This window comes from Carassius carassius, chromosome 9 (genome assembly GCF_963082965.1).
Source record: "Carassius carassius chromosome 9, fCarCar2.1, whole genome shotgun sequence".
Taxonomy (NCBI): Eukaryota; Metazoa; Chordata; class Actinopteri; order Cypriniformes; family Cyprinidae; genus Carassius; species Carassius carassius.
The window spans coordinates 22913835-22930634 of NC_081763.1; the positions used below are offsets into that span (position 1 = coordinate 22913835).

Here is a 16800-nt window from a genome sequence, read left to right on the forward strand (position 1 = left end):
GGAGGAACACAGCCTATAACGCGATTTGGAATCGCCATCTGAGTGCTTAACTTTCGCCTTGCTTTTTGGCATGTCTAGGAGCTCTTTTAACTGGACAGACAACAGTAAATAAGACTCACAAGACGGACAAATGACATTCACACACAGAGCGCTTGCTGAAAGACGCGAAGCTGACGCCAGCTGCGTGGCACGTGCTTTTATAGCTTCCTGGTCGCTTACGTCACCACGTCGGTGACGTCACGCCCTTCCATTGGACTGATTACACACGATATTCAGAGTCGCGTACGCTGAACGCGTTCCCCAAAGCGATTCAACGCAGCTCGAGTTCCTGAAGAGGAACTTAATACATAAAAGTGCAGAGAGTAATGTTATGCATTTGCCGCCTTCTCCTGCGCTGTCGTTACCAAGCAACGGGGTAAACAACTGCTGGCTTGTTGACGCAAGCGAACCGCGGTTCGGACTCAAATATTATAATATGAACACAGTCCAGCGGGGGCAGGGAGAGGGGGGAGCAACCGAACTTGGGTTCGGACCAGGCAAGTGAACCAAGTGTGAAAGCACCCTAACTCTCTGAGTCACTGAATTTCCTCAGCTGTGACCATGACCTCATATTTCCCACAAATAATGAAACAAAAATGTGTTTATCTCTCCTGCGGTGATAAAAAAAACAATATATCACGTAACCTTAGATTCAGGATATTAACGAATGTGACATGCCTGATCAACACTTATTAATTTCTGTTACTTGCTAAGTAACAATACTTATAGATGACCAATACTAGTTGTTGCCTGATTACATATAATTAGCCAACCCTAGCTCTTAGCATGATTTAAAAGGGTCATGCGATTTCAAGTTTTCTTTTCTCTTTGGAGTGTTACAAGCTGTTCATGAATAGATAAGATCCTTAAAGTTGCAAAAGTCTCAAACCCAAAGAGATACAGAGTGGTGGAACTATGATGTCACTTTGTTGGCAAAAACCCGGAAGCGAGTTAGCATTTTAGCACTTCCAGTTCCATTGTCCCAGCGTCAATGTTTTTTTTTTTTTTTAAATGGGATTTTGGTTGAATCACTAAAATAAGGTCCGTGGTTCACACAGGCTCAAGATACTTTCACGTTTTATTCTACGACATAAAACACACCCGGCTCTTGATTTTTTTTAACTGATACGTTTCTTTAAAAAGACAGTTGCTAACAAGTTGCTAAATGGGGCTACATGGCGCTGTCAGAGACATTAAACGTCATCACGCTGAACAGTTGATCAATTTACAGTATTTTCCAGTCGTAGTGTAATTTGTAATACAAATTAATTGTTGAGTAACTAATTAATAGTTTCCACATTTTTTATTGTTGGTCAGCAATGTTTTTGTTCTTTTGCCCAGAAATGCAACACAAGTCTTCAGATGGAAGATGCTCATGTTATCTCTTTCCTACTGATGCGGAGACTCTGGGTCCATAAGGTGAACTCATATTACGATTATTCCATGTAAACACCAGATTTACCAGTTCAGTCACGGTGAAAGTGAACTTTAACGATGCATTGTGCCATGTTAAATTTAAATGTTTATGGCCACATGAACCTGTTAGAAAGCATATGAGGATTTCCTAGAAGCAAGGATAAAATAACATTTTGTGTTCCCACCCCAACAAAGCTGAAATGTAATACTTTATTCACTAAAATAAGTTTAATCTTACATATCCAAAAACTCGCTCACTCTCCTGTTATTTAATAGATTAATGCACTATAATTTTATTGAATAATACGTTGAGACACGTTTTTAATTAAAATATTCATATTAATCAAGGATTTATTGACTTTTAATGCACCTTATTTCGAAATGCACAGAAATACATGCTTTCATATATGTTTAGTTATTGAGCATCGCGTTAGTTCAGTCAGGTTGAACTATGGTTGAACACAGAGCTTATTGTTTTTGCCATAATCCAAACGCCTATGGAAAAATCCTATAGGCTTTTTGTCGAGGGAACCAGTTTAATAATAACAGCCGATCCACCAACAAAGTGATGTCATAGTTACCCCACTCTATCACTCTATTCTTTATAAAAGTTGGCATCACACTATGGTAAGGAGCGTAACATTTCTGTCACACGCTTGAGCAATTCGGCCAATCACAACGCACTGGATAGCTGGCCAATCAGAGCACACCTTGGTTTTCAGAACGATGAGCTTTGTAAAAATCAACGTGTTTCAGAAAGGCAGGGTATAAAGGAGAAACAATAATGTACAGTATGTGGAAAATAATGTTTTTTTTTTACTTTGAACCACATAAACATTAGTTATTTGCATTACACCAAATACAAAAAATAATGTTCTTTTTAGCAACATCATTTGACCCCTTTAAATACAAAAGTTTGGAGTCATAGCCTTGTAGGAAAACGCTCTGGATGACCAGAGTTTGAGTCTTGGCTTGAGGTTCTTTCCTGACCTTGGTCTTAGAGCTAAATCTTTGTAAGTTACATAATTACATAAATAGGTAGATTGGTCTAATTTGGGTCCAAAAGGACTGATTATCCCTTGTCTAACTGCTAGTTGGTCAGACTAGTCCTTAAGACACATTATACATACTTTACAAAAATAGTTATTATTTGGTTATTTAGTTTTTTGGGGAAAATAACACACACATGTGACATGTTGTTTTTTTATTTAATGACTGGAATTAAGGTACACAGGTGTTTCTCAGTCCTCCAACATTTCGAAAGCCTTCCTGATAACACACCCTTATTCATTCTTTAGTTAATAACTCAATGGGGCGGCCGCGGCACCTACTGTAAAAAGGCTCAAGAGCAGGTCTGAAAAGCACTACATTCCATAATTACATTGCAAACAAGCAATTAAATGCATTTAAAAACAAACATAGTTTGAGGTTAGAAAGATCCAGTTTGTCTTGACATTTACAGATTCAGTTGTTTGATCTTGGTGTACACGTGATTTAAACATCCTTCTTGCACTGATTCATTGGCGTCATTTGCCTAATTAAGTATTATATAAGCAAAGTATTGTAACTTAAAAATCATCTCATTCTGGGTTTACACCTCTAGCTGGGTTTTTATACATCTGGAATAAACCTGCCATTGAGCATAATTGCATTGTAATGTTGAACTTGATTATTATACAGCAGTTATGCTCCCACAATAATCTACCATCCATAATCTATCCTCACCTATTGCAACGGCATAGTGAACATTAATCATCTCAACTAAATGACTCAATCATGACTTAATCATGACTGACTATTGAAAATGTGTCATTATAATAAGTAGAAACAAGGAAATATACTTTTTTAGATTTAGGTGGGAACTCTGACATTACTGTCACTCTATTATTGTAATTCTTTTCTGGAATCATTAGGCTGTTTTTAATTTAGTTTGAATTAAAAATGTGAAACAAACAATGCAAAATGAAAAAACAAATGTATTACTTTATTACAGCAGTGTTAGCTTTTGGCTATTTCATTTTACCAGACGCAACTTGTTTCCTCCGGCTATGAGCAGGTGATTTCTGCTGTATGTGACTCATGCTTTTGTTGGAAAAATACTATTGTAATTAGATCATACAGTTAAAAAAAAAAAATTCCTTCCTTGAGTCAAATGATCTTTTATGCCTGACATTTGTAGGTCACTGCATGAACTTTTAATTTTAAGCTACTGTAACTCATCTCTACAATTTAACAGTATATAGTTAAATAGGTTATAATATAAAAATAACACAATTACAGGTTTTCAGGAAAATGCAACACATTCTCTTGGCAGTTAGGAACTATTTTACATTTTGATGAACTGGTGATTAATTGGTGATATTGGTATGGTTAGATTTAGGAAAGTGGCTAGGGATGGAACTTCATGCTTTTTTGGTCCTAAAAAGTGTTTGTTTCCATATGAATGATGTTGCACAAATTCAACCAAAAATTCCAACTTATATACATGTTTTAAAATCTGATGGAAAAGCACCATGAGCACTTTTAGTCAATCTACTCAAGGTTATAAAAACTATTCACATTAAACGAACATTTTAACGTTAATCTTATTTTAACATGTTTAACAAGTTTCAGATTTCAGAGTTTACACAGGTGAGAACTATGCTTGAGTCACCAGCCTGTCCCTTTTCTCACATTAAGACACAGGTTGCTTAATGAGTAACACGCATGAACAATGAAAGTGTTTACAGACTGAATGTGATGGAGGCATACCTTGTTTAAATGTGATGAGAGAGCATGTGGGTGTGTAGTAACAGGTTAACAAGGATATTTAAGAGCAGACATCAGAGCTGTGCTGCGACGGCAGTGATGAAGATGATCGACATACTCAGTGTAGCATTTTCCATCGCTCTACTAACGAGAGGTAAACCCTTTTATTAGATATTATTACTTAGGGATAAAGAATTATATAACTTTTATGAACAATAATACTATATACTGTACAAGTCAAATGTTTGAAGTATTTGAAATAACAGTAAAAACAGCAGTATATAATCAAATATTACAATTTAAAATAACTGTTTTGTATTTTGATGTATTTTAAAATGTACGACATACATTTTTTATTTTTTTTAAGTACAGCATCATTACTCCAGTCTTCAGTGTTACTTGATCCTTCAGAAATCATTCTGATATACTGATTCGCTGCTCATTTATTATTTATAATCAATCATTAATAATGGTTCTTATTATTATCATTGTTAAAAACTGTTTTTTCTGCTTGATATTGTTGTGGCATATGTCTTTCTATAGACTGAAGAATCCTGAAAAATGTATGTCCGTTTCTATATCAAGCAGCAAAAACTGTTTTCAACAGTGATATTTTTGTTTGTTTGTTTCCCCCCTGAAGTCATAATTAACTGAACATGTTTCTTGTTTTCTAGGATGTGATGCACAACTGAATGGTAACCAGTTTTTCACCATATAATTTAAATAGCCAAATCCTGTTCAAAATGTTGCTGTGACCAATTGTTTGTCTAAAATGTGTTTAATTTGCTTTTGTCACTGTCAGAGTGTGGCAGAACACCTCTCAACACAAGGATAGTTGGAGGACAGAATGCACCAGCTGGTGCTTGGCCATGGCAGGTCAGTCTTCACACGGGTGGTAGCCATTTTTGTGGTGGATCACTCATCAACAGTGAATGGGTTCTGACTGCAGCTCACTGCTTTAAAACGTAACTATCATAGAGAAACCCTTGCCATTTAATAAAATAAATAAATACTTATCATTCAATGGATGTGGTGAATGCTTTACACTGTACTCCCACCAAATTCTAGAATTACTTCAGCCAGTGACCTAACTGTGTACCTGGGGCGACAGACACAGCAAGGAACAAATGAAAACGAAGTCTCCAGAAGTGTCTCTCAAATCATAAAACATCCAGGCTACATTAGCAGCACTACTGACAACGACATCACTCTTCTGCATCTGTCTTCACCGGTGACATTTACTAACTATATCAGACCAGTCTGTCTGGCTTCAGCAGACAGTACATTCTTCAACCGCACTGTAAGCTGGGTCACCGGATGGGGAAAAATAGGGACAAGCAGTAGGTTTTAATTTTACTAACCTTGATCATACACAACGTACTGTATTATTGCAGTACTGATGCACATTTGATCATTTAATGTCTTTCACAGCTTCCCTGGCCTCACCGCAAACTCTACAGGAAGTGGAAGTGCCTGTTGTTGGAAACAGGCAGTGTAAGTGTCTTAATGGAGTCTCAACAATCACAGACAACATGATATGTGCCGGACCACTAGAAGGAGGGAAAGACTCCTGTCAGGTAATACCTCCAATACATTCATAGTGTTGATGGCTTGAAAATATTCCTTAGTGTAAAAATATGAATAATAAAAAATGGGTGTCTCTTAAACTTTGAATTCAACTTTCGCTTTGTCGCTTTCAAAACACTGTCAGGTTCATTGCAAAACTCGAATATCTGAGATCTTGCCTGCACAGTCAGTGACTCAGTTTATTATATTGTATACATTAGTTAAATTATAATATGAAAGGATCTTTTTCATGCATTAAACGCATTTGTCCTAGTTAGAAAATGTTCCTTAAATTTGTACTGTAATGAAGAAGAGTTAAGACTGTTGTATAGATCAGGGGTTTTCTATCTTTTTAATGACACGGGATCCCAAATATGAAGGATTCCCTTCTCAAAATATAAAGGCAGCTATATATCTTTATGTTTTCATAAAATACTCATCCATATTGTGTGTGAGAAGCAGTATGATATAAAGGCAATATGTTGTTTGCAAAATTGGAATGTGCAGAATTTGTTACATGGCATGTTACTAACCTGTTCTTCATCATACAGGGTGATTCTGGCGGTCCTATGGTCAGCAAACAGGGCTCAGTCTGGGTCCAGTCTGGAGTTGTGAGCTTCGGCGATGGCTGTGCTTTAGCTAACTTGCCCGGTGTGTATGCCCGAGTGTCTAAGTACCAGAACTGGATCAATGAGCAGATCACCACCAACCAGCCAGGCTTTGTTACGTTCACCTCCAATGGTACCGACGGTGACCTGGCAATATTCTGTAAAGGTGTGCCTGAAATTACAACAACCACTGCCACCACTACAACTACAACCGTTGCACGTAAGATTCTTTCAAGTCAGATTACATTCCCAATAAGCCATGCATACACATTTTCCATTTAGTTACATGTCCTAGGACCTTTAAAAGGTTAAAGTTGTACATGAACAACTCATAAACACAGTGCTCATAAACAACTGTTGAAATTGTATTCTTACTTTAAAAGGAGTGGAGTGGAGGTTTGGACCCGAAAACTGTATTCGTTATTCCTAGTCATGGAGTCCTTCTTGTTCTCAAGTTCATTATTTGTCATCTTATCATTAATGAGTTACAGTAAAAGCAGAAACAGACCTTGAATATCGTGCTTAATCGATCAATGGCCAGAATGCCTGTTCTGCGACATCCCTTACTCTCCTTTCTATACTAATGGAGTGTGACTGTGTAGCCTAAGTATACCAAATGCAGTCATTTTTATTTATTTATTTATTTATTTATTAGCTCTTTAATCTATTAACTGTGTTCAGCTATCAACTGTAATAAAAGAAACTGTAAAAATTAGACAAAAATTATTGGCGTATATTTTACAAGAAAATACAGTCTTTCTGCTTCAAAATTTTAAGTTTAACTTGTTGTTATTTGCTGTTTACTTGTAATTAGTTGTGAAATTCACTAGCAATTTCCGATTGAAAACTGTTTTTAAAAAATGTTAGTGTATGAAAGAATTAAAGAAAACAAATTAAGTAAATGTTTCACTGATAGAATCCGCCATTCATTCCCTTCCTCTTTGTTACTGTAGCTATAGTGTGTGGAAGTGCCAAACTGAACACCCGTGTTGGAGGAAACATCTCCCTTGTATCTCCTGGTGTTTGGCCATGGATGGCCAGCCTGCAGTTTAACGGCAGTCACGTTTGTGGAGGAACACTGATTGCTGAACGGTTTGTCATGAGCTCTGCCAGCTGCTTTACCAGGTAATACCACTTTAACATAAAAAACATTTGATGAGAAATCAAAATGATTTGATTAAACAGAGTTACCTTTTTTTAGATCCACCAATGCCTCTGACTGGACCGTGATCCTGGGCCGTCTGAACCAGAACAGCTCCAACCCCAATGAGGTCTCTATAAAAGTGGCGAATATCACACTCAGCAACAGTACGGGTGACAACGTTGCAGTCTTGCAGTTGGCTGTCGCACCAAAGCTCACAAATTTCATTCAGCCTATATGTGTGGACATAGGAGACAATACCTTCAGCGCTGACACTCAGTGCTGGGCGGCGGGATGGGGTGCAGGAGCAGGAGGAGGTGTGAATGCTTTGTAACACTATGATAATTGCTAAAATTATTTTTTTATAATTTTTTGTTATGTTCCTTATTTTGAGTTTTCTTCCTTTTGTAGTGAATCAGACTCTTCAGGAATACCAGACCTCTGTTGTGAGTTGTGGAAACTCATCCTCAAACAACAGTATCTGTACAAGTTCCTTGAACTTACAGGAGGTAAGTTAAGTCTGTTTAAAAACAGAACAACATTTCGTATTATTTTTTGATAAAAGTAATTACGTATAATAAAAGGAATAGTTAAATACCAGCAAACTGGGGCTTCTGGGAAGGAAGTATATTTACAGTTTACAGTAAGGTTTGATTCATTATTATTAATGCATTAGGTAGCATGAACTAATATGAGCAATACTTTAAAAGCATTTATCAAGCTATGTTAATGTTAATTTCTACATATACTACTAATACATTTGAGTTTGTATTAACAGTTATGAACAAATATGAATTAACAATGAACATTAATAAATGCTGAAACTAAAATTGTTCATGAGACCTACTGAATTAACTTATTTCAACAAATGGAACTTAACACAAATAATGTATACTGTTTAGATTTGGAGGGATTTTAAGATTTTTTTTTTTCTTCATGTTTTTGAAAGTAGTCTCTTATGCTCACTTTTTTAAAATCAAAATACAGGAAATACAGGTCGTATTGTGGAATATTTTTTACAATAACTTAAATTGTAATTTATTCCTGTGATGTAAAGCTGCATTTTTTAGCATCATTACTTCAGTCAGTCTTCAGTGTCACATGATCCTCCAGAAATCATTCTAATTTCTAATATGCAGATTTGCTGCTCAATAAACATTTCTTATTATGTTACACCACAATACTTTTTGAAGGATTTCAACAGCAATTATGTAAAAAAAATACTTTTTTAACAAAAATCTTAATGCATCCTAGGTGAATAAATGTACATATAAAAGTAAATAAATAAAAAAGATTGTAACATTCAATAAGGAGTTCTCTCATTCTCTCTCAGGGTGATCAGGGTGGTCCGCTGATGTGTAAACTGGGTCAGTCATGGATCCATGCTGCTGTTTTGACATTACAGAGCAGCATTTCAAACAGCAGCAGCTCTAACACAAGCTCCAGCAATAGCACTCGAGCATCCCGCTCCGCTCGCGCTCAAGATGTCCAGGTCTTCACTAAAACCTCCAACTTTGCCTCATTCCTGACATCTGTTGTGGGTTCCTTCCCTGCAAAAGCCACAAACTCCACAAGTTCAACTACAAGTGCAGCGGCAAACAAGCCACCCCAAACTGCTTCTAGTGGAGCACAAGCATCTTCTTCCGTCTGTTTTACCGTTTCAGTTCTTTTGTCAGCTCTGACAGCTCTTAAAATCTTTTGAGATGAATGTGACTGTAAGTATTCAGACACATAATAGATGTCTTCAATTTTCCTCATGTGACTGATTACATAATCATACAATATAAAAATATTTTGTGGGGCACATAATTCACTTTTACTACACAAATGTGAACATTTATACGATCTCTATTGTTATCTCAGACCATGAAGCTGCTACCTGTTGTTCTTACACTGTACAATTACACTGTATGATTTTACAGGTGCAGAGCTGATAATGTTTGTAACCGGACATTACAACATGATTGTAGCAGATGCAGCATGTAGTTATTATGCAGCTTGGCATTTTATGAAAATGTCCTTAGAGTGGTTCAGTTCTAATACTGACTAAACCATAGCTTAACTAACAAGTACTTCAAGCTGTACCACATTTGGGACATTACTGTAAGTTAAATAAATTGAAGAGTAAAATATATCTATTTTATTAATGCTTGGAAAAATATTGTTGCCACAATATTTTTGGAAGAGTGTTTCATAATATGAAACTATATTTTCTAGATTATTATAAATATATATTTTGTACTATCTTTGATCTCTTTTCTGTTATATGTTCATATGTTTTATGGAAAAGTTGTTTTTATGTGATTTCTTATGAATGAAGTAACTCTTTTCAACACACTGTTAGAATGTGAAAAGCAAAATATGTTTGTAAAAATATGTAATATGTATATTGAAATGCATATTAAAATGACAAATTAAGTTAATTTAAAACTTTTTTTTTTTCAATTGATTTGACCAAGCCCCAAAAAGGCATTTGTTAATGTGGCTTGGATTCTGCATAGTCATTGCTGTCCCCCATATTATACCATATTATGAGCTAAAAAAAATAAAACAAAGTTTCCTGAAACATCAAACTATATATGCAAACTTTATATGTATTATATATATATATATATATATATATATATATATATATATATATCTTCTCTAAAGCAGCGCAGCATAGCCTCGTCCCCTTTGCTGCCTTTTCCCTTTTATGATGTCACGAACCCGGGAAGTAACTTGTTGTAGTCCCTACCAGCCGTTTTGTAGACATTACACTTTCAGAATTTTAAAAGACGAAGACATTGCATTTAACTTTCAGCTTTTGTAACTTTGTAAATATTGTTTATGCTATACACATTATATGTTACACACTAACTTATGTTAAAAAAGTGAAATAGCAATGAACCACCCCTTTAATATGTAGTGGCTATGACAAAACTAAGTGAACCGAACATGTCCCCTCCCGGTCACCATAGTAATTGGCCAAAATGCTTTGTTCGACTTTTCGGAGATCATCTAATCTTCACTGTGAATGATCTCTGACCTACTTTCTGTGCGATCTGAATTTGTGCGTTTTGAATTTTAGAATATTGTATTTGATGGTTTGAATTTCATCTTCATCTTGAAAACTTGAAGTTGTATTTTTAAAAACTGGATATTTGCAGTCTACGAATTCAGAACAAAAAATCTGCTGTTTGACAATACAAGTCTATAAAACTCTGCCATAAAAAAAACAATTATTGTGTTCAAATGGTCAATATTCAAGTAAAATCTAATTCATAACTTTTAAAAGCCACATAATATTCAGTTTTGTTTAATGACACTTGTCAATAATTCAAATTTACACAATTCAAATGTAAATAGTTTTGTCATATTTTAAGATCCATAAAACAGTTACTGCAAGTAATATCATTACACCAGTAGGTGGCAAAGAGTTAGCATCTTAATGATTGATAAATTGAATCATTTACTCAACTGGTTTGTTCAAACATACTGATTTGTCAATGTCAATGTCAATTTTATTTATATAGCACTATTAAACAACCACTGGTGGACCAATGTGCTGAACAACAACAATAAAAACATTTCAATAAGACAAAACATAATAATACTATTAAACAATACAGTAGAAAATTCTCAGTTTTAAAACGCTAAATCAAAAAGGTACGTTTTCAACATAGATTTAAAAACAGATAGTGAAGGTGCAGATCTAATACAAAGGGATAATGCATTCCACAATCTAGGGGCAGCTACCGAGAAAGCGCGGTCACCTCTACATTTCAGCCTCGACTTGGGGATGCATAATAATCTCTGGTTGGACGACCAGAGAGCCAAGAGGGGTCGGTGTTCAGTCAATAATTCAGAAAGATAAGTAGGGGCAAGACCATTTAATGATTTAAACACTAAAAGTAGAATTTTAAAATTAACTCGATAGCGCACGGGTAGCCAGTGTAGAGAGCGTAAAAACGATGTAATATGCTCCCATTTTTTGGAGCGCGCTAAAAGCCTAACAGCTGCATTTTGAACTATCTGCAAGCGAGATAGGGCTGACTGACTAATCCCTAGATACAGCGAATTGCAGTAGTCCAATCCAGATGTAATGAAAGCATGATTTTTTTTTTTTAATTTCTGGTAGATAAAATTAGTTTAACTTTTGCTAGTAGTCGAAGCTGAAAGAAACATGATTTAACCACTGAATTTATCTGTTTGTCAAACTTTAGACAATCATCGAAGATAACACCCAGATTTTTTACCCAAGGCTTCACATATAAAATTTTATCGCCTAGGGTTACTTTAGGCGCAGTAAAATAATTTGATGGACCAAACACAATTATTTCTGTTTTACTCTCATTAAAATTAAAAAAATTTAAAGACAACCAGGCTTTCACATCAGACGGGCAAGACATAAGTGCTTCCAAACCATTTGAACTCTGTTTTAAGGGCAAATAGATTTGAGTATCGTCTGCATAGCAATGAAATGACAGGCCATGCTTTCTAAAAATAGAACCCAAAGGGAGCATATACAGTGAAAAAAGAATAGGAGCTAAAATGGAGCCCTGGGGAACACCACACGACAAGGTAGCTTCCTCAGAAGAGTGTTCACCAATGTATACTCTGAAAGTTCAATTTGAAAGATAAGAGTTAAACCATTCAAGAGCCCTTCCTTTTATGCCTACACAGTGTTCCAAACGAGCTAGCAGGATGGCATGGTCTACAGTGTCAAAAGCAGCACTCAAGTCTAGGAGCACTAGCACAGCATGATCCCCAGAGTCACCAGTTAATAAAATATCATTTAAAACCTTCAGAAGTGTGGTCTCAGTCGAGTGGTGTTTTCTAAAAACTTCAAGGATCTTATTTTCATCCAGAAAGCTTTGTAGTTGTTGCAGAACTACTTTTTCTAAGATCTTTGAAATAAAAGACATATTTGAAATGGGTCTATAGTTGGCTAAAACAGAAGGATCTAAGTTCGGCCTCTTAAGCAAGGGATAAACTGTGGCATGTTTTAACACATCAGGTACAATACTACTTTCCAAACATCGATTTATCATGGTCACAAAATAAGGACCCAAAGCATCAAAAACTTGTTTGAAGAAATATGGTGGAAGAGCATCAATAGAGGAGCCAGATTTACTCATTGCTTGAAGATGCATTTGGAACTATTTTCATTTGAGGAACAAAAATAGAATAAATAGGAATTTTGACTAAAATGTTACTCCATATTAACTTGTGAATCAATGGGGTAAGTCAGCTCAGTAGCTAAGTCTGGAGGAATTCAGAAGAACAGCTACAAAATATGAAGATGTACCTACAGGGCCAGCCCGTAGTAGAGGTGACATACTGTAGGCAGTTGCCTAGGGCACAAAATGACTGGGGGGCGCGCAGGAAATGTTTTTTTGTTGTTGTTTTTTCTTTGGTCGGAAATGACCATCGTGTGCTCCTACATCCATATATTAAGCAAAATAACTTCTGACAGTTAACATGATTTTAGTACTGATCGATCATCTGACTGATTAAAATAATGTTAGAATAAAATAAAATTGATATCAACGAAAAATGGCGCACGTGGTAAAAATAGTTTTGCCATTTATGTGCTCTTAAAGTATCATTTCTAAAAAAAGGAGTGAAAAAAAGAAAATTATCAAGTGCACACGCCAGGAAGCAACACAAAGAAGAGGAGCAGGAAAAATATTAATATAGAGGTACAAATCACAAGTTAACAACTATTAGTGTATTAGTCCGTGATGTTTATATAGTATTTTGGAATAGCCTTTTAGAACATCTCAACTAGCAACCCTGACACCATGGAACGTTTTTGCTTGAGTTAACTGCTTATGTCATTTTACCTTTTTTTCTTTTCTTTTTTTTTTTTAACAATAAATTTAAGCTTTTGTAATGTATTAATTTCAGTTACATAACCACTTGCTTTTAATTAACCAAAAACTGTCTAAATGTCTATAATCTAGCATTCATAAAATCATTTTTCCACTATATGCACAAAATAGAAATGAAAGGTATGCTAATTAGGCTAACTAGCTAGCTAACATCTACAAATAAATTACAAAATGTTGCCTTTATTTTGTTTCCTTTGTTTTCTGTATTTTAGGCATTTCATATTGCTCATATTTCTCTTTGCTGTGATAAGTACTTGTCACTTTAGGCATATAACAATCTCAAATGAAGCACAAGTTACTTCAGCCTCCTTGTTCATTCGGTTGCCTCCCACACCGGAGACGTGGGTTTGAGATCCACTTGGAGGCGGAGCAACCGTTACACATAGTTGTAGGAAAAGCTCATGTCTGGTCTCTTCAATAGGCTATTTTAACAGATTTACTCATAAAATTTATAAAAAGCCCTTCAACATTACTATTTATTTATTATCACAATTTATTTACCAATTTATGTTAATACTTATCAGTATTTTTGTTATGTTATACTGTATTATAGTAAAAAAAAAAATCTGCATTGTCAGAATTTTTTAAGTGTGTGTGGGGATGGAAATCTAAAATATTGCCTAGGTCACCATCAGAGCCTGAGGAGAATTTACAAAACATTATCATGTATCAAAAATAGAATATTGGGTGGTTTGTTGTCTTTATACTTTGTTGCCTATGACATTCTCCTCAGTGGTTTCTGACCTTCTTTTATCAGCTCAAACAGGCTCTGCTCTATAGTGGTTGGATTAACTGAACTATATGTAACAAAAGAAAAGTAATTCAAAATTCTCAAACATTCAATGACTATTGTCAAGACATTCAAGTCTATCTATCTATCTATCTATCTATCTATCTATCTATCTATCTATCTATCTATCTATCTATCTATCTATCTATCTATCTATCTATCTATCTATCTATCTATCTAATGTGAGTGTATATATGTGTGTGTGTGTTTATATACAAATTACTATAAAAATAATTTATCATTTTGAGATTACTTTTGACCGAACACATTTATCATATAGATTTGAATGGGATTATTCTGCACCAGTTGATTAAAAAAAATAAAGAAAATATATTTTGTTCTTTGTTATAAACATCATGAAGTGCATTAAACATAAGCCTACATTATGCTATAGGGTTTTCCAAACTGGGCTTCCTAAAAGAACTACAGGGGGGACATGAGTTGATGGAAGGCTAATACTTAAATCATGAAAGTGTCAAATTCAAATGAATACATCATTTTAAAATCAAACAAATAAAAATAAAACACTTCAACAGTAAAATATGTTTTATTTATTTATTTTTACCTGCATGTCAATGTGACTATTAACCAACATTGTGAATTTGCAAATGTAGTGAGTTCAGTTCAATAAAGAGGAAGGAGACCGGGGTCGGCGTACGGGGCTCGTGGGATATTTTATTTAAACTCTAATAATACAAAAATAAACAAACGAGGCAGGTGCGCGCACTTCACAGTCTCTTTCGAAGTTTCACTTTGGCAGTCTTTGTTACTCGTGCTCGGCTGTTCTCCAGCTCGTCACTCCCAGTCCCACGAGTCCCCGTCTCTCTCGTCCTCTACTGGTCCTCCGCTGGCTTAAATGCCGGTTCCCCACGCCAATCACTGTAACGAGACCCAGGTGTTAATTGTCTTTCACCTGATCCACTTACCACCGCTGGTCTCCTCACTCGCTCTCCCGTTGCAGACTTCGCTAAAACACGCCTCCCCCGCCACAGCAAATGTGTTGATAAATCATTGAAATCCGAATTTAAAGTCTTCAAGTAAATATTTTAGGTCAAATGAGGTTGAGGTGCATAATTTTTGGAATCCGATTACACAGTCCAGATTACACATAATCAGTTTAGCAGTGTAATCACACTTTTCTAAAGTTCCTAAGAGACAGGTGCATTGTGCTTTTTGTTGATTATCAGATGATGAATTGTCATATAAAATAATAAAGTTATATAACAAGGAGTTACGGTTTGAACCTGTTGGATGGCATTTTTGTCATAGTGTGTGTAACAGATCATGAGTTAATGCAAATAAGGCCAAATAAAAGGAAGAATCTCATACAGAATGTGACAATCAATGCTTATCCCTTGTTCTTTGTGCAAAATCCAGTCAAATAATGTTATAGTCAATCAATATAATTGGTAAAGTGACAGATTTATCTAACAAGTTGTTTAAAATGTGTAATAAATAAATAATGTCATATAATCTTATTATGTTATATTATGTTTATGATGATTTTGTTGATGGCAGCACACCAAGCTGTAAACTGTTCATTTAGTCTCCATAGAATGATACCTACTTTCCCTTAAGTGGTATGGCTATTAAAATAATCTAGTCTCACTTCGTCCAGGGTGTGACTCTGTGACTGAATGTTAAGATATAGTTTTTGTTCTTGTGAATGTCAATCACTCTTGGTAAGCAGTTTCAGTAAATATATCAAACCGGTCTGTCTGGCAGCAGCAGAAAGCACATTCAACAATGACACGATGGCCTTGGTCACCAGAAGGGATGCTATAGTGAAAGGCATCCCTTATTTTATAGAAATTTCTGAAAATATATATTTATATAATAATATTTATTATCATCATTATGTGGTATATAATAACAGTGCAGTGTTTATAAAATAAGGAAAACAAAGTACCTCATTCCACTTTCTGCGACTGTGGAGGGTTGGTGTCCTCCCTTTTCAATCTGAGCCAGAACTCATTGGCAAGGGCCTGTACTTGTCTCCACTGATTGTGAAGAAGGTCCCCTGGTGGAGATGGGTGTAATAAATATATAATATATAATGTCCTTTAATTTTATTATGTTATATTATGTTTATGATGATTTTGTTGATGGTAGAGCACCAAGATGTAAACTGTTCATTTACTAAAATCTGAATAATGGAGAAAGTGTTTTTGCAAAGACTAGAAGTAGAGCTTTGGCTATTTAGAGATTGACAAATGGCCTATTTCACTCATTATAATGAAAATCTCTCTCTCTCTCAGTCTCCCTCTCTGTCTCTGTCTGTCTCTCTCTCATGACTTTAATATAATATATATACACACATACTGCATGCGGTCACTCAACCTAATGTAAAAGCTTTCATCTTTTAGTATCCATAGAATGATACCTACTTTCCCTTAAACGTTATGACTATTAAATGATCTAGTCTCATTTTATCTAGGGTGTGCCAACTGAATGTTTAGAATTTGTTTTTTGTCTTTTTTTTTTTTGTATGTCAATCAAACTACAACTAATTTTGGTAAGCAGTTTCGGTAAATATAAACTGGTCTGTCTGGCTGCAGGAGGAAGCACATTCAACAATGACACAATGACCTTGGTCACCGTCACCAGACGGGGTGC

At 35.3% G+C, this 16800-nt stretch overlaps 1 protein-coding gene across 1 annotated transcript; it reads left to right on the forward strand.

The window, feature by feature from the left end:
- The first annotated feature begins 4251 nt into the window (after positions 1 to 4251).
- Positions 4252 to 9853, forward strand: LOC132149334 (transmembrane protease serine 9-like). Its single transcript, XM_059558490.1, has 10 exons — positions 4252 to 4357; positions 4878 to 4898; positions 5006 to 5168; positions 5272 to 5543; positions 5635 to 5780; positions 6321 to 6597; positions 7331 to 7502; positions 7579 to 7835; positions 7930 to 8027; positions 8852 to 9853. Exons 1-10 carry the CDS (start codon positions 4303 to 4305, stop codon positions 9218 to 9220), a joined length of 1830 nt encoding a protein of 609 aa, XP_059414473.1. The 5' UTR covers positions 4252 to 4302; the 3' UTR covers positions 9221 to 9853.
- Positions 9854 to 16800: the final 6947 nt, after the last annotated feature.